Raw genomic sequence first — 18,857 nt, forward strand, 5'->3', positions numbered from 1 at the left:
AGGAGGGGAACTAGGTTGTTGAATTTGTCTGATTTTCGCGATGAGGCCCATTCAAACTCGTGGGATCACTCCGCTTTTGTCCGCACATATGCTATGTACTTGGATCAGAGGCTTGAGTTGATGGTTTATGAGCGGAAGCAGAGTGGAGATGGAGGTCAAATTGAACGATTTGGTGGTAGAGATGACAGGTATAATTATAGATCGCCTCCAGGATCGAACCGGGGTAATGATTATGACTACAATGAGTCTCGGGATGGGCCGAATTACGGAATGCGCAGATCAAGGTCCTCTGGTGATGTAAGGGAGTCGGCACAGGAGAGAAAAGATGTTACTCCATTGAGGGAGATGAACCCTGAGAGGATTTTTGGGAAGATGGGACATCTGCAGAGGCTGTTGGATCGGTTTTTGTCGTGTCGCCCCACAGGTTTGGCAAAGAATGAGCGGATGATATTGGTTGCTCTGTATGCTGTTGTGAAGGAGAGTTTTAAGTTGTATTCCGATGTGTGTGAGGTTTTGGCGGTGCTTCTGGATAAGTTCTTCGATATGGAATATCAAGACTGCGTGAAGGCTTTTGATGCATATGTCAGTGCAGCAAAGCAGATTGACGAGCTGGTCGGCTTCTATAATTGGTGCAAGGATACTGGGGTGGCAAGATCTTCTGAATACCCAGAGGTGCAAAGGATCACTAGCAAGTTATTGGAGACTCTGGAGGAGTTTGTGAGGGATAGATCAAAGGCACTGAAGAGTCCTGAGAGGAAAGCAGAGAGCCAGCCGGTGCCTCAGGAGGAGGAGCAAGTGCAGGATATGAATGAGATTAAAGCACTCCCGCCTCCTGAGAATCATACACCGCCACCGCCACCAGAGCCAGAGCCTCCGAAGCCCGCTGTTCAGGAGACGGGCGATCTGGTAAATTTGAGGGATGAGGGAGTGACTGCTGATGATCAAGGTAATAAGTTGGCTCTGGCATTGTTTGCCGGGCCGGCAGCAAACAATGGGAATAGCTCATGGGAGGCTTTCCCATCAGATGGAGGTTCACAGGTGACTTCTGCTTGGCAGAATCCAGCTGCAGAGACAGGCAAGGCCGACTGGGAGTTGGCTCTGGTTGAGTCTGCAAGTCATTTGTCTAAGCAACAGGCTGCAATGGGTGGTGGATTAGATCCATTGTTGTTGAATGGCATGTATGATCAGGGAGTGGTTAGGCAGCACGTGAGCACCACCCAGTTGACCGGTGGCAGTGCCAGCAGCGTGGCATTGCCAGGTCCTGGAACAAGTAAAACTCCTGTGTTAGCACTCCCTGCACCTGATGGAACAGTCCAGACGGTTGGACAAGATCCGTTTGCTGCATCTTTGGCCATTCCTCCGCCTGCATATGTGCAGATGGCTGATATGGAGAAAAAGCAGCATTTCCTGGTGCAGGAGCAGATGGTATGGCAACAGTATTCCAGAGAAGGAATGCAGGGCCAAACTAGTTTGTCCAAGATTGGCACGGGCGGGTATTATCCTCCAGGCGTACAGCCCGTGATGCCTTATGGAATGCCACCTGTAAATGGAGCGGGAATACCACCTGCTGGGTATCCCTATGCTCCTTACTGATTTTTCTGTGAATTTCCCTATACATTACTTTGTTTCGGTTGTTTTACATGTTACTGTACTTTATGTGATTCTAGTTGCAGTTTTGCATGACTATGGGGATAGTGAGGGGTTGAGGAAGAGAGAAAGTGAGCTGAAGAGAATAGCGATTGTTTGGGATTCTCATGCTGGGTTTTCTCTAATCCACTTGTTACTCTCTTTCTTTGTTATCATACTTGGGATTTACTCAACTTTAATGCTAATATATGGTGCTCGCTTTCAGAAATGTTACAATGATCTTATGCACTATCGTGAACTAGTGTCTCAATTTCTCATGGTTCCTTACTATCATGTGATGTCATTCCCGTCAAATTCAATTTTTCTGTTGTTTTCCAAGTATTAATGCGAACAAACATCTTGACCTGGCTATAGCAGCTAATGTGTGGTTTCTGCAAAGCTGCAGCAGAAGGCAAAATGTTTTCTTCACTAAGGTTTATTGTCATGGACTTTAAATTTCTTTCTAGCATGAACTAACCCTTCGTGGGAAGAAGCTAGTCATGTCGTAGAATGTGGAAAATCAGAAAAATAGATGGCTTAATAGAGTATGTACTGTTTCGGTATCTATGTTTGTGTGGGTGTGTGTGTTTGTATTTGATTTTCTTGTCCCTGGTCGTGACTTACTAGATTAAAATGGGTAGTCCAATGGGAACGAAAGTGACATTCATTTGCCTTGCTGCTGAATTCGTTAAGTACGAGCTTTTATTTCATTGGAGACTGCCCCCAACTTGAGCTTAGTTTTATCCAAAATGAGGTGTGTTGGTCCAAATTAGCAGCTGCTGCCAAATAGATTGTGAAGTGATCAATTTCATAAAATATGCATGAAATGACTTGCAAGATTGTCCTTTCTGGGTTCGTGGTTGATTACAAGACCATGTCAAATTACATGAGCTGGTTATAATGGATGCAAGAAGTAGTCAAAGACCTTAACCTCAATTAGCTGTTTATAACAATCAACATTTTGTTGATTTGTTTTCTGTCAGCGATGTACTAACTTTGTCTTTTATCCTCGTCTATGAAATCAAAATGAGGACCCTTTAAAAGGGAGGAATCCCTTTTTTTCTCCTAGTATTCTATTCCATTTGGTTTTCCACGTGTAATGAAGAAGAAGCTTCCTGGTCGGTTTTGTAGTGGCATCTTTATGCATTGTTTCTGCTTTCTTTTTACTTTTGGCCACCAGCATGCATGTTCACTTTGGACCGCCCTAACTCATCTGTATGGTTATGTAGGGTTTTCACTTGGAGGATGTTGATATTGGTTTTTCCTTTCCGTGTTGGGGGGTTGCACAATATGTGAGCTTGTAAGAAATCTGTATTGTCAACGCTCGTGTTTGTTCTGAATCTCACTGTAATTTGTTTAGTTTGTGAGGACTAGGAATAGGAATGAGAGGGGCTAGTTGGTTGAAGGAAGCTGTAAATTTGAACTTGGTTAGGCTTAATTAGGTAGACCGTAGATGTGTGTGTTTTAGGAGCAAAATCCGTGTTGACTGACTGCACTAAGTCCACCCGCCAGCTTCAAAACATTGGTGTCTAAAAGTGAAATGCGAACTAACTGCAAGTGGGTGTGGCTGATTTGTCTGTCAGCTTTTCACGTGGCTGTGATAGTAGGTTTACAAAACAAGTATTTCAATTGGGCTTTTAGTTCCAAGTTATAATTGTGTTTACAGGAAAGGACTCATTACGGCCTATTTCTGGTGTGCTGATTTCTTCCACAAATCAAACCCACTAAATTTGGAAGCCCTTTCTGACTTATTATTTTTTAAATTATTAAATAGTTTGTTTTTTCTCTCTCTCTTCCCCCCATTCTTCTCTTAATTACTGTTGGAAAAAATTGAAAAATATGTGAAAGTTGTGTATTATGAAGATGAGGTAAAAATTAATTATTTATCTTTAAATATTTATTATCCCGCTCTGGTGTTAATGACAACAACAATTTGTCTTCCAATATATAATAACTTGTGATTTAAAAATAGTAGTTCTATAAACTTTGAGAAATGAAGAACTAAATAGTACTTTGGAATTCTTCTAATAAAAGACAACATGTTTTTATTGCTAACACTTTGAAATGCTCTAAAATGCTTTGCAAAATGAATGAATGAAATTAAAAGGGAAGGCCTATTTATAGAAATTAAAAGATATCATTAAATGAACATGTCCAATTAGAAAATATGTCTTTGGAAGGTTAACTTTTCATTCGAATGACGCATTATTTCACCCAAAGGACATATCATTGCAACAAAATGGTTGCATCGTTTCATCTAAAGGATTTCACCGAGTGAACGCATCATTTCAACCAACGAACACACTTTTTCAATCGATTAGATATAGTTCGAAGATGATTGGGCGCCATCAACCATTATCTACGTGTCACAACTTGTTATGCGTCATATATCATAATCAATCACTTATTACAATTTAATTTAATTGGCATAAGTTTATTAAATAAATTTATTCTTTAATTTGTCATGCATCGTTTTTCAACAATAACTTTCCATAAATTTTGTATTTTTTTTCTATTTTTTTATTAACTAAAATATATATTTTGAAAAGGTAACACTATATTTGATGTGAACAAAAATAGACTGGCGAAAGAAAACCTAAAAAACCCAAAAATAGAAAAAAAAAATGCAAGACACATGGTGCCCGAAGAGGGCCCAGTTCGGGAAAGGGCCTATAAGGCCTCTAGGGAGCTCAGTCCAAGTAGAACTCATCTAAGGGTGATCGACAGTCGCCGCCATAAAATAAATTGACCAAAAAGAAGTCTAACCAGCCTAAATTTGAGAGGATCCCAGTCCAAGAAGGCTTCACAGGCCCTCAAGAAAATTTAGGGACTTGAAATCTCCTAATTAAAGTTCAATCAGCCCAAATTCGAGAGAGTAGAGAGAAATTATAAACCTTAAAAGCTTGACTTCGGTTGGAAGAAGGCTCCTCAACCATCTTTAGAAAAATCGAGAAGACATCCTTATCTCCTGAAGATGCAGCAGACTCCAACAGCACCCAGAATCAAAGGGGATCCTCTAGTTGCCCCTCGAGTCTGAGGGGTATCCTCCAAGTCTCCAACTACTAAGGACTATCTACCAAATCTGAAAGGGGATTTAGCATTATCTAATAACTTTGAGGTCATACTCTCTCAAATTTGTGATTTCCTCTAACCAACTTGTGGTTGTTTATGAATAGAAAGCTCCCTTAACAGGAAAGAACATTTTTTATTGTTCTTCACTTTGAGCCCTCATACTACAAGTTTCACCTTTATCCTATCATTTTAGCTTATAGGAACAATGTAATTGCGTACTTAGAGTTTTGATTCTATATCAATTTCTCTTGTACACAAAAATAAAGTAATAATACTTTTATTTTCACCCATTTATACGTTTTTATCTTCTAGTACTTATTTGATGACTTTCCACTCCAAATGAGCCATGCACCATATTTTTTGTTCATCTAAATATTATTTAAATTTTAAATTAGTTGTACACATATTTGGTTGTATGTCACATACTAGTTTATATCTATATTATATATAAAAGGATGAATACTAATGTGGATTTTAATATTAAATATTCAATAATATAATTAATAATATTTGAGTGAGGATATACTTATCTTTTCACAGTGGGGAACAAACATATTAGTATTCATTCTTTTATATATAGTATAGATATAGATATGTGCAGGATGCTTTTTCTTTAAAAGAAAAAGTAATATGACAAAATTCAATTATTTGTATTAATTAGTAATTTTTAAATTATCAATTCATATAATTTTTTTTAAGTTTTTTAAATATAATTATATCAAATATTTCAAATTAAATGATTATTGGTAGTAAGTTATAATCTATATCATAAAAGAATCCAAACATTTTTTATTAACTTAATTAGTTAGAAAAAAGAATTAAAAACAATTCAGAATTGATGATTTTATTTAGGTTAACAATTAAAAACAAAAAATAAATAATTTATTAATATATTTGAATAGAAAATAAATATGATTTATGTATTAAATTTAATTGTGTTATTGGATTTCTTATTTAAATATTTATTTTATAAATGTCCATTATTATATGTGGGTTTAGGTGCAACACACATCTTTTTTCCTAGTAAATTATAAAAAAAAAAAAAAAAAATGGAGGTTGGAAAAAGAAAAGGCGCACATCTCAATCCATTCTACTGAATCCCACTTCACAAAATCAAAGATAGATAGATATGAAGAGAAAATAAGTAGTATCCTCCCAATGGAAATCCTCAACTTTTTCGACACCCTAAATTTTCTAACCTAATGCTTATTAGTTTAGTGAGAGTGCGTTTAATTAATTGTGCAGTTGAAGAAGAGTGCGACTTAAGCAAAACCAGCTGCTTATTTCACTTTTTCCTTTCTTTATATTTATATTTATATCAAAGATAGATTTCATTTTTCAATGCCTAACCCCAAGCACTTAATTTCCCCACTTCTCCTTTCTCATTCAATATTTCTTTTTTTTTTTAAAAATAATAATTGATGTCGCGATATCGACTTAGGGCTCGATTTAACACACTTCACACTGGAATCCTTACAAGTGTTTTTTCTCCCTTCAAATGAAAAAATGAGGGGGTATTTATACTAATACAAATACATGCTATTTAGGGTACGTATGAGTAAAATATTACTTTAATCTTCACCTACCCCCTAATACTTGCTATGATTTATTGGTTGGGGTTGTTCTAGTAATTCGTTGTTCCACATCAATTTGGTAAGTTTGAATTGGACCTTTCTTTTTTAAAATGTCATCATTGTCTTATTTAACTTGAAATCTTTTCTCCATCAACAGCCCCCAACTTATGGATATCATGAGGATATTTAGGAATTAAATTATGATCTCGGGCTCTTCTCAAATTTGACCTGTATTAGGATATCAAATGAGGATACATCGCAGTTAAAGAGCGGTATCGTCGTTGGTTGAAGATGACGACGTTGTGGGTCAAGGCCATTTGTCGCCATAGGGGTAAGGTAGACCTAGCAAATCATATAGTCACATTGCGTCGCATAGCGCTATGTCATCTCACATTGCGTTTTGTCATGTCGCATCACACCATGTCATGCATTACATCTCGCATTGCGTTGTGCGCGTCGCATTGTGTTGTGCCCCAACAGCGTCGCATCGCGTTGTGTCATCTCACATTTTATAGTGTTGCGTCCCACTTTATCTAGTTATGTCTCGCTTTGTTGTGTTAGGTCGCGTCAATTTTGCCTGCTATGGGCAAACGTACTTGGGACTCGGTTAGATTTTTTCTGGATTAGGTTTCCATATGTCGAGAAAATATACTGAGAGTGGAAAGTTGTCGTTGGATGGGGGCAGCGTAGCCACTGGTAGAGAGCGACGCTGCAACTAGTCGAGGATCAGCGGCTCGACCAGCCTCATCTGGTCATGGTGAGCTGCCTAGACCAGATATTGTCTGCAAGGTTGCGTTTAGTTCGTCTTTGCCTTCCACTCTGTGGGGATTGTTGATTTTCAAGATGAAGTTATTGAGGCAATTAGGAAACCGCTCGAGAGTCATTCGATTCTCTTGAAAATTTAATGTGCTCTGATTTGTCTCAAATAATTACTAGTCATGTCCATACCCAAAGTGATGAGTTGGAGTTGTCTATAGCCCCCCAGCCCCAGCTTCGTTGCCACGTTTATGGATGTCAAAAACTCTTGAGTCTTGAGGAGTTTGAAGGTGTCGTGGTAGCGAGAACCAATGATACTCAAGTGATTAGGCCGTATCACTCTAAGCTGAGACAGTGTGGTCGCCTTGCAAGGGAGGATTTCATATTCCTTGACCTCGCCCCCCGATTGATGAGTATGTTACTGAAGAAGGCGAGGTGGAAGTTGTAGATGAGCCACTTGTTGAGGGTGCTCATAACATTAGGGGCAATCGCGCTTGACTTACCTCATAGCTTTCTTTATTAATTTTGTATTTTGTAATCGGGACAACATATATTCTTGTTGCCTTTTTTTCTCCATGTACTTTTTTGGGACTTCTTAGGAGTCCTTTGTACAATGATGATGTGTATTTGCTTGCAATTACTTCGACCAATTTTACGGAATTTCTTAGGAGTTTCTTTCATTATTTTTTACGGAACTTTTTAGGAGTCCTTTGGTTATTTTTAAACGTGATTTAGGAACTTCATAGGAGTTCCTTTGAATATCATCAATGAATCTTCTTAGGAGTTCCTTTGATTGTTTTTAGACATCACTTGGGAACTTCATAGGAGTTCCTTCGAGCGCCTTCTAGGGAACTTCTTAGCAATTTCTTTGATTATTTTTAGGCATCATGCAGGAACTTCATAGGATTTCCTTTTATTGTTTTTATGGAACTTCTTTGGAGTTTCATAGATTATTTTTATAGAACTTTTTAGGAGTTCCTTCAATTATTTTTAGACATTCCTTGGGAATTTCATGAGAGTTCCTTCGAGTGTCTTCCTACTTTTTCATTGCATTTAATTTATTAAAAGGCTGACATTCTCCATACTAAGTCGCCTATTTGAAAGTTTCTTTGGTAGACTCGAGTGTCGGGCTTTGGTCATGCGCTTTCTGCCCCTTTGTACTTGATCAAGTTCGGGATTTTAATCCCATATTCCACAACTTAGGCCATTCGGTGGGGTGCAAAAGGATTACACTTTTGATGGTGCAACCACTAATATGTAAGTTGAGATTTCCCCATACTTTGTTGGGTGGTGAACCTGAAGATACTTGACCTTCCATCTTTATTTGGGGATCTTCTCTTTGAAACAATACTCCTATGAGAGGAGGTGCTCGTCCCCCCTTCTCCCCTTGAAGCTTTCTCCAACTTTGTGATAGCTTCTTTCAAAATGCAGAGGTGTTTGACCTTCTTTCTCCTTTTGAGGCTTTCTTTAGGATCACTCTCCTCTAAGAGGGGGAAGGTGCTTGACCTTCTCTCTTCTGTTGAGGCTCTCCTCTTCCGGATGACTCTCCTTCAAGAAAGGGAGGTGTTTGACCTCCTCTTTCCTCTTAAGGAATTCTTCGAGATGACTTTCCTTCAAGAGGGGGATGTGCTTGACCTCCTATTTCCTCTTGAAGTTCTGCTCTATTGGATGACTATCCTCCAAGAAGGGGAGGTGTTTGACCTCCTCTCTCCTCTTAAGAATTCTTCTTTCGAATGACTCTCCTTGAAGAGAGGGAGGTGCTTGACCTCCTATCTCCTCTTGAAGTTCTCCTCTACTGGATGACTTTCCAATAAGTGTGGGGGAGGGGTGCTTGACCTCCTTTATCTTCCTGAGGTTCTCCTCTGTTGGATGACTTTCCTCAAAGAGGGAGAGGTGCTTAACCTACTCTCTCCTTTTGAAGAATTCTTCTTCTGAGCGGCTTTCCTTCAAGAAGGGGAGGTGCTTTGACCTCCTATCTCCTCTTGAGATTCTCCTCTGTTGGATAACTCTCCTCAAAGAGGGGAGGTGCTTCTTGAGGTTCTCCTCTATAGGATGACTTTCCTCCAAGAGGGGGAGGTGCTTAACCTCTTCTCTCCCTCTTGAGGAATTCTTCTCCTGGACGATTCTCCTTTAAGAGGGTAACAAGGAGGTTGCGGCGGCGCCACATGCTCTGCGATGTACTGTGCAGTCGCCCTTGACACAGCTTGTGCTGAGGAATGTTTGATTAATTGTTGAAGGGCGTCATGTGTAAGCTGGAGCATAAGGGGAAGGGGAGGTTGCTCGTGCTCCTCTTGCTCTTCGGGTCTTCTATTGCCTTCCCCCTCTTGGGCCCGAATGGTTGTTGGATTTTTTTTTGGGGTGCTTGCTCGAAAATCCCTTCAAGTTTTCCTACGCCTCCATTTTCATTCCTTGTTCTTGATTTAGGGTTCAACTTCAAATGTCGAACCGCACGTGCCCACAAACAGCGCCAAGTTGATGTTGCCAAAGGCGATATCTACTAAATTTGTATTATTGGGACGCGATTGAACATGCTTCACACTGAAATCCTTTCAAGTAATTCTCTCCCTTCAAATTCAAAAATAAGGAGGTATGTTTCTTAGGGTATGTATAGGTAAAATACTACTTTAACCCTCATCTATTTTCTATTACATAACTATGATTTATTGGCTGGAGTTATTTTAGTAATTTATTATTTTGCATTAATTGATAAATTTGACTTGGACCTTTCTTCTTAAAAATATCATCATTACTTGTTTAGCTTGATTTTTTTTCTCCATCAATTAGAAAAGGATGATGATAAGAATGATAAAGTCCCGAGGTACGAGAATACTTTATACAAGGCAGGTGAGTGTGAGGGTGAGGGACAGTGAGTGGTGAAAACGGACGCAAATCTCCAGAAGCATCATCCTACGACCACCACCCTATCGCCAATCAAGATTTGGATTCTCGTTTTTAGAACAACCTCATAATCAACAATCCTAATAATGATAATAATAATAATCAAATATAAATCCCAGTGACTTCTCTGCTCTGGGGTCAAATCAGAACCGTGGAATTAGAGCTGTAGGCTCACACCCCAGAATCACATGGTGCCAGAAATGAGAATCCTTTTTCTATATTCATGATCAGAGCCTCTCTCCTATGTATCTTTAGAGGATTCATTCACATTTAAGAATTAATCATTCGCTTTTATTACTATAATTTACAAACAGTTTGACTTTGAGTTCATAAATCTTTTTTTAATCATAAACCGATTAATTTTATTAACTTTTATAATAATGTAATTGATTATATAATGAATATATTTACAGATGCATAACTCATTTATAATTAATTAGCAGTAGATGAATTTGAGAGAAGTTTGTAAAGGAGGACAAAGGAAAAAAGAAGGTTGCCCACCTAACATCCACATAACAGCTAAATCCAATAAATTAAGAGAAAAAGCAAGCAGCATTTATTGGGCAAGTTGGTGTTGTTGACACCTTCAAGTTTCTATCTTAAATTCATTTGGTTTTGCTCACAATCTTCCAATTATTCCAACCCCTCTCATTTTAATTAATTATGGATCCACAACCATTTATTTAATTCCATCTCATCTAAAAACCAAAACACTTATGGAACATGGCACAATCACTCCATTAATAATACTACACTATTGCCCCTACTTATATATCTTTATATTGATCTCATGGGGTTTTATATATTACAAAATTATGAGCTCATGTTCATGCTCATTCTCATTTGAATACTTTGTTTCATCTTATAATTCTTGATATATATACTTTTTTTTTTTTCTTGCATCAAATAATACGAGTGTGTTGATGATCACTTTCCATCCATGTGTTGACTAAATTTTCTTCCCATCATCATCATCACGATCATTTATATTAGATGAAGATGTGAATTATGGATATATGAGCCTCCGCTCATTAGTTTAATCAGTTTCTTTCAAAACTTTGGTCGTGGCCCATAATATATTTATTAGTAGCGCAAACCCCCTACACCTACACACCTGTATTTTGGACAGAAACAACAAAAGTTAATGCCCACCTCAGATCTCTCCAAGACTTTGACATCAGCTCAAACAGATTCATCCATTTCGCCTTTGTATGTCTTCGTTACCTGCTACTTGTTTTTCTTCTCCTCTTACTCTTACCCAACACTTCAATTCTTGATAGCTACCACTCTGGGATTGCTATCAATACATGTCCTTTCTCCTCTGCTCATTAATTGCCTCTTTCTTTTTTTTTTTTTTTTTTTTTTTTATCAATACATGTCCTTTCTCCTCTGCTCATTAATCCTTTTTTTTTTTTTTTTTTTTTTTTTTTCTATCATAAGAATGAAGATTTCATTTTTAAGTCATATTTCTTTATTAGCCAATTGCAGTCCCATTTGATGGATACAGATTAGCAGCAGCCTGCAATTTGTGTAGCTGCTCTACTTTTTCTCCTTCTCTTTTTCTACAGAATCAGTTATAGCTTCTTGGTTGTAAGAAAGGTACCGTAACATTGTTAATTCTGCTATCACTTCCTGTCTGTAATACTACTATCCAGCAACATTTGTGTGTGAAAAAATCCGACTTCCAGGATCTCTTGGGTTCTTGATGTTTTGTTTTTGTGGTTTTAGAGTCGTGGGATGTCCTTCTTCAAAGTTGAAATTTGTGCAGTGAGTTTTATGAGTTGATTCTTCCAATCCTTGTTTGCTTTGGGGTAATTCACTTGAATAAAATCCTTGTCATGGGAAAGTGGGGTTTCCTGTCCAATTCTGTTGTGTGTTTGTGTATTGTGTTTTTGCTGAAAACATGCACTGCCAGTGTTCGAAATATTGGGAAATTGAGTCCAGGATTTAGAGGATCTCAAATGCTGTGGATAGACAATGATGGGTTGTTTCTCTTGTCCAATAACTCCAATTTTGCTTTTGGTTTCACCACTACCAAAGATGTTACCCTGTTTCTGCTTGTTGTGATTCACAAGAGCAGCTCGACTGTAGTTTGGACTGCCAACAGAGGCTCCCCAGTTCACAACTCGGATCACTTTGCCTTTGATAACAACGGCAATGCATACTTAGAGAAAGGGGGATCCACGATTTGGTCGACCGGCACTGCTAACAAAGGAGTTTCTGCTATGGAATTGCTGGATTCTGGAAATCTTGTTTTGCTCGGGAATGATGGCAGCATAGTGTGGCAGACTTTTAGCCATCCAACAAATACCCTTCTGTCAAACCAGGAATTCTCTCAAGGCATGAAACTCGTTAGCGATCCTGGCTCCAATAACTTGACCTATTCCCTTGAGATTAAGTCTGGGGATATGCTTCTTTCCGCAGGTTTCCAGCCCCCGCAGCCATACTGGTCTATGAGAAGAGACACCCGAATAACCATCAATAAAGGTGGTGGCGATGTAACTTCTGCAGTTCTTAGTGCAAACTCTTGGAAATTCTTCGATCCAAATAAGGTCTTGCTATGGCAGTTCATTTTCTCAGATGTTAGCAATGCAAATGCAACTTGGGTGGCCGTGTTAGGAGATGATGGCTTCATCACTTTTACTATGCTCCAACAAGATTCGTCCAATCCCACCTCGACAAGAATACCTGTAGATCAGTGTAGTAGGCCTGCAGCTTGTGATCCATACTTTATATGTTATCCAGGCAACATGTGCCAGTGTCCATCTACTCTTCCCTCTTGCAAGTCAGTGGCTCTCCCCCCATGCGATAACTCAATGGGTTCTGTGGACCTTGTGAGTGGTGGTGATGGCCTTAGTTATTTCGCGCTTGATTTTGTTCCACCAATCTCTAACACAACTTTAGATGGCTGCAAAGCTTCTTGCCTAAAGAATTGTTCCTGCGCTGCAATGTTCTTCCAGAGCAGTTCAGGGAATTGCTTTCTCTTTAATGAGATAGGCAGTATGGAAGGATCCCATGATGGGGCTGACTACACTTCCTATATCAAAATCTCGACAAGTGGAGACAGTGGGGGAAACAGTGGAGGCAGTGGCAATAAACACTTTCCAGTAGTCATTGTCATTGTAATTATAACAGTCATTGTTATACTAGGTCTGCTTTTTACGGGATTTCATTTATACCGAAAGAACAAGAAAGTGCCAGACACTTCTAAAGAGAGTTCAGAAGAGGATAATTTCTTGGAAGGTTTATCTGGGATGCCAATCCGTTTCTGCTACAAAGATCTCCAGACGGCAACAAATAACTTCACCGTGAAACTTGGCCAAGGGGGGTTTGGTTCAGTTTATCAAGGTACTCTTCCTGATGGCACCAGGGTGGCTGTGAAGAAATTGGAAGGTATCGGTCAGGGTAAGAAAGAATTTCGTGCTGAAGTAAGCATCATAGGCAGCATCCATCATCTTCATCTGGTGAGGCTCAAAGGCTTCTGTGCAGAAGGAAGCCACCGGCTTCTTGCATATGAGTACATGGCGAACGGATCATTAGATAAATGGCTTTTCAGGAAAGGCAAAGGCGAGTTCTTATTGGATTGGGACACGAGATACAATATCGCTGTGGCTACGGCCAAAGGACTAGCTTATCTCCATGAGGACTGTGATGTAAAGATAGTTCATTGTGACATAAAGCCTGAGAACGTGCTTCTTGATGATCACTTTATGGCCAAAGTATCGGATTTTGGCCTGGCCAAGCTCATGAATAGAGAACAAAGCCATGTTTTCACGACGTTAAGGGGCACCAGAGGGTACCTTGCACCAGAATGGATCACCAACTATGCCATATCTGAGAAGAGTGATGTTTATAGCTACGGGATGGTATTGCTTGAATTACTCGGTGGTCGGAAAAATTATGATGCTGCAGAAAGTTCTGAGAAGTCCCACTTTCCGTCATATGCCTTCAAAATGTTGGAAGAAGGGAAGTTGAAGGACATCATTGATGCCAAATTGAAGATAGATGAAGAGGATGAAAGGGTGGCTATAGCAATCAAGGTTGCTTTGTGGTGCATACAGGATGATATGCATCTGCGGCCACCAATGACTAGAGTAGTGCAAATGCTTGAAGGGCTGAGTCCCGTCCCGCCACCTCCCACAGCTTCTCAACTCGGGTCACGTCTTTACTCAAGTTTCTTTAAGTCAATCAGCGAAGAGGGAACTTCCTCAGGGCCATCGGATTGTAACAGCGATGCATATCTCTCTGCAGTTCGCCTTTCTGGTCCAAGATAACAGTTGCTGGCAATAAAAAAAAGTGTTCCGGTAGGATTGTAGGCCTTTGCAGATGAGTAGATCACATGTAAACCGGTGTCCCCTTCGTGTAATTTTTGTGGGTTGTATTCTGTAAAGTTCTTAGATTAATAGCAGAAATTTTGGAACACGAGTTATGATGATGCTAATGCTGCAGTTGTATTCTTGATCTGTAAATTAATGGTCTGAATGATAAAAAAGAAGTTGATGTTTTTCAACAGGATACATAGCTTGTACATGTTGCAGCAATGGGCCTTCTCCATTTCGGTTGCCAGATTCTGCTTTCATGTGCAGTTAGCAGTTATAAAAATAACAAACACAATGGTTGTCATTGCTTGAATTGGACAAGTCTGTCTAAAAGATAGACATTTAATAGTTGAGACCAAACAAACAAAGATATAGTTGGTGCGGGGAGCAGTTAATGGGTTGCAAGAAAACAAATTAAACAACCACCAAAAACAATTACATTCTTTTGATATTATAATTACAATGTTAAACAGACTTTGGTTAAAATCCCTACCACCAATTCGATTGTACTGTACTGATTAGTTTGGCCTACAACATTAATAACCGAAACCAACCCGCCAAGAATTCTCAGCCGTTTATTGAAGATGAGGTTGAGCACCGCCGCCGTCGATCCCTCGTCGCTCCGTTCAGCTAGCTCCTTTAGCGCAGCCACTTACCTCCTAAGATTACCATCCAGAAACTTGCCGGCGGTCAAATGCGGAGGGAAAAGCCTCACCCTGGCCTCAGCCTCACCCTGTGCTGCTGCTTCTCCTAATTATCTATTTGGGAGGCGAGCGCTTATGTATATGGCTACCGCGTCGTTTCTCCTTACTTCTCCCAGCTTTGCCGCTGCTACTGAGTGAGTCCGGTATACATTTCTTAGTTTAATTTACACGATGTTAATGTACGTGGATTTGAATTGAGTGTTTTTGGTTATATTACTCGAATTATGATTTTCTGTTAACTTCTTAACACTGACCAAATTGGATATGACACTGTTTCCAGTGCTCAAGATCCATTCTTCTTTTTCATACACTTACATGTAATTAAGGTGATTTTACTTCTATTCAGCTACATCGACTCCAAAACTTGCTCACTTCAGAAAGATTCACCTGCAATTCAAGTCTGTTTTATCTATTCAAGTTTTTTTTTTTTTTTTATTCTATTCAAGTTTAGTTCAGTAGATCATTGTTTTTTTAGGAAACGGTAGAATAACAAACGTTACATCTAAATTTCACATTTTAAGCACAAACTATTACACCTTTCATAGAATGAAGCTAGAAAAACTTACTGAAGAACCACTCTGTGTTCGAAATTCTTTCTCTCTGTCACATTCAGAATCTACTCAAGAGTGGCAGCCAGTTATTCTTATGATATTGCTTTTGTATTGCTTACTGACCTCGGGGTCTTGGGTCCAGTGAAATGTCTCTCTTACAGGAAGAGATTAGGAAGGTATTGTCCAAGGGCAAGGCTGCTGGTTTACTTCGTTTAGTTTTTCATGATGCTGGAACTTTTGACAAGGGTGACAGAACAGGTACTCGTGTTCAGAAATTTCATTTTTCTACTATAAAGAAAAGGAAGGAAGGAATTTGGAAGGCAGAAGAAATCTTCTTTTAGGATCATTAGTAATTGGTTGTTATATCACTTGGAATTGAAACACTAGTGTTTAACACTATGTCAGAAAGGTGACTTCAAAAGGTATTCACGACGGAACGACTTATTAAATATGCATGAGCAAATATCATCACGACTCAAATCTTGTTTGTTGTTTGCTCTTCACCTAAAGTTAATGATAGCCTTTTATTCCCCATCATTTTTGTTTTTATGCAATCTTTTTTTGTTATTTTAGGTGGTATGAATGGATCAATAGTGTATGAACTTGACAGACCGGAAAACATGGGTCTTAAGAAGTCAGTGAAAGTAAGCTTTCCGTCTTAGCTTCTTTATTTCCATTTCTCTGAAACCTCTTGCACATTTCTGTTGGGCTAGTCTAAGTCGGCGGACTGTTTACAACTTTTTTGATTTTCTTATTTAATTTGAGATTCTTGTTGCCTTCACCATGCATCCAGCATCTTCAACCCTTGTATGGCCTCCGATCAGCTAACTCCTGAATGGATGCATTTTTGTCTAGATTTTGGAGAAAGCAAAAGTTCAAGTGGATGCAATACGTCCAGGTATTTTGTTTAGCAAACCTTGAGGGTTATTTGCTTCAGTGGTCAATATAAACCATATAACAACTTTGTTACCGGTGCACTTGCAAGTATCCTGGGCGGATTTCATCGCTGTGGCTGGAGCAGAAGCTGTATTAGTATGCGGAGGTCCAAAGATCCCTGTTCAATTGGGAAGAGTAGATGCAAAGTAAAGGGCTAACTCTTATCTCTTGTTGCTTGTTGTTGGTTTGTTTTGCTAATCTCTCTGTAAGAATAGGATTAGATTAGACAAATTATGCCATGAATATATCTCTCACCACTTGTGGCATAACACAAACAGCCCCTACCACGTGTTAGCATCATAAGCACCTGAACTGTAACTACTCAGTATACAAATATTAGCACTTAACTGAGCCATATCCTGTTCACACCAAAATGGCGGCAGTGCAATCATAACAAGCTATTGATGTTTCAACTGTGGATTGCATTGGATACAATTCTTATAACTCGGAGCCATGAAAAAATTCATTGGTCATGATTCTCAGAAGTGGCAATTCTGAAAAGTCTATGTTTTGCTTCTAGGGTGCCTGATCCTGAAGGGAAACTTCCTGAAGAATCGCTGAATGCTACAGCCATGAAGCAATGTTTTAAAAAAAAAGGCTTCACGTGAGTATTCATTAACAGTTCCTCTTTACCTGTTCATACTTGTGTGTTTTGTTGTATTTTTCATACTCAAACATGCATTTACTTTTCCTGATCCTATGATGCAGCTAATGTTATTGAAATTATTCATTTACTTCCCTTTCTTCTTTTCCTTTTCCTTGCCTTCTTTTTTACCATTAGTACTTTTATAGTTTATATCGTTTGTAAATTGTTGAAGTAGTTATTTAAGAGAATTTATCTACAGAGCACAGGAGCTAGTAGCATTGTCTGGGGCTCATACCCTAGGAAGTAAAGGTTTTGGAAACCCAACAGTCTTTGATAATTCATACTTCAAGATTCTTCTAGAGAAGCCATGGTCATCTTCAGGTGATACAGCAATTTTTTCCCCATCATGCCACCTTTTAATTATTTCTTCATGCACCCTAAGTAGCTCGGAAGACCAGCAGAACTTCATTGTTTGGAATCGTTTTTACTCAAGAATTCCAAATTCCCCCAGATCCTTGAGTTAATTTTTCCCCCTGAATGTTTTTCTATTTATGCAGGCGGAATGTCGAGTATGATTGGCCTTCCTTCAGACCGTGCTCTTGTTGAGGATGATGAGTGCATCAGGTGTGCCTTCTTTATGACCATAGTTAGTGCCTGTGTAAACCTGATTTAGCATATGCAGTAAAATTTCCCCCTTATTTTTGATGAACAGGTGGATCTCCAAGTACGCTGATGATCAAAATCTGTTCTTCGAAGATTTTAAGAATGTCTATATCAAACTTGTGAATACTGGTGCAGAGTGGACTAGATCTGTGTGAGCTGGTATGTTGCTGCAGCTAGTTTGGCATGTTTCAGAAATAAGGATCGGTAGCGTAGTAATAGTAACATTCTTGAGAGAATTATTCTCCTTGGGAGGAGACTGCTTCAGCTCATGCCTTAGAGTTACATAATAAGTTTGTTTGAATTGTTAGTAAAAAAAGGTATGCAATAACATGAAATAATGAATGGATTGTTTATGTTTTTGTGGTGGTGTATTTTTTGGTAGTTTCTAGAAACCGAACATTTTTCTCATTGTTGCATCATAGTGGTATACATTAGCTAGTAGCGTTTGTGCCATACAGATAACTGGAAAATTCTCTACCTCTGATTGCTCATCCACCACAACACACACAAATATAAATGTTGTACTGTGAGTTGATGATATATGTGAAAGAAGTTAACAAAAGAAAAAAGATAAATGAAAGAAAGTTTGTGTGTGTAGTGTGGATGAATTTGTCCCATGTTTAGAGAGGTGGGGTTAAATATGGGAGTTAGTTAGTACATGAACATCAGCATAAGGGCCCTCTTCAGCTCTCTTTAACTAAATAGAGAGGGTGTTTGGGCCCTTTATGGGGATATTTTGTCACCTCAAGTGGCTTGGCTTCCCAATTTCAGTCTAGGCAATTGAGTTTAATTTGTTTATGGCTCAAAGAATGTAATTGGGAATGAATGGGGAGCGCAGCAGCAACATTCTGGGGATGGTGATGGAGAAATTGTGATGCTGTTGGGTCATTCTCCTTGTCATCAGCCTTATACTAAAGTTTTTGTACATTTGCATGGAGTCAATATTGGTATTACCAGAATCCTCAAAGAGAAGGCATTTGCAACCTCTGGATTGTTAAAAAAGGTAAAACAATGGCTTCAAGGGATGAAGAAAAAGGGTTTTCAAACTGATTAGGTTAGAATTGTTGAGGTAGTCACACGCGTTTTGGGTATTCCAAAAATAATAAAAAAATTGTTAAGGGATAGTTATTGTAATTCCAAAATTACTTGCATTTATTAGTAGAAATGGTATA

General features: G+C 38.9%; 3 protein-coding genes across 3 annotated transcripts in view; all 3 read left to right on the plus strand.

The window, feature by feature from the left end:
- The window catches only part of LOC105155821 (putative clathrin assembly protein At2g25430), a 1,901-nt gene extending 308 nt beyond the window's left edge, over positions 1-1,593 (plus strand). Inside the window, exon 2 of the mRNA XM_011071792.2 lies at positions 3-1,593. Coding sequence (XP_011070094.2) covers positions 3-1,593 — 1,591 coding nt within the window. The remainder of the gene's footprint in view (positions 1-2) is intronic.
- Positions 11,319-14,436, plus strand: LOC105179620 (G-type lectin S-receptor-like serine/threonine-protein kinase SD2-5). The gene has a single exon (XM_011103512.2). It carries the CDS (start codon positions 11,765-11,767, stop codon positions 14,198-14,200), a length of 2,436 nt encoding a protein of 811 aa, XP_011101814.1. The 5' UTR covers positions 11,319-11,764; the 3' UTR covers positions 14,201-14,436.
- Positions 14,614-18,056, plus strand: LOC105155173 (putative L-ascorbate peroxidase 6). The gene is made up of 9 exons (XM_011071236.2): positions 14,614-15,083; positions 15,643-15,758; positions 16,074-16,144; positions 16,356-16,398; positions 16,486-16,582; positions 16,957-17,040; positions 17,282-17,403; positions 17,580-17,646; positions 17,735-18,056. The coding sequence occupies exons 1-9, from the start codon at positions 14,830-14,832 to the stop codon at positions 17,838-17,840; spliced, it is 960 nt and encodes a 319-aa protein (XP_011069538.1). The 5' UTR covers positions 14,614-14,829; the 3' UTR covers positions 17,841-18,056.

This window comes from Sesamum indicum, linkage group LG1 (assembly GCF_000512975.1).
Source record: "Sesamum indicum cultivar Zhongzhi No. 13 linkage group LG1, S_indicum_v1.0, whole genome shotgun sequence".
In the NCBI taxonomy this organism is placed as follows: Eukaryota; Viridiplantae; Streptophyta; class Magnoliopsida; order Lamiales; family Pedaliaceae; genus Sesamum; species Sesamum indicum.

Excerpts from the sequence above, each read along its gene's own strand:
- LOC105155173 (XM_011071236.2), top strand. The coding sequence starts at position 14,830 with ATGAGGTTGAGCACCGCCGCCGTCGATCCCTCGTCGCTCCGTTCAGCT. Across the intron at positions 17,041-17,281 it reads TTTAAAAAAAAAGGCTTCAC|AGCACAGGAGCTAGTAGCAT; the intron begins GTGAGTATTCAT and ends ATTTATCTACAG. Across the intron at positions 17,404-17,579 it reads GAAGCCATGGTCATCTTCAG|GCGGAATGTCGAGTATGATT; the intron begins GTGATACAGCAA and ends CTATTTATGCAG.
- LOC105179620 (XM_011103512.2), top strand. The coding sequence starts at position 11,765 with ATGGGAAAGTGGGGTTTCCTGTCCAATTCTGTTGTGTGTTTGTGTATT.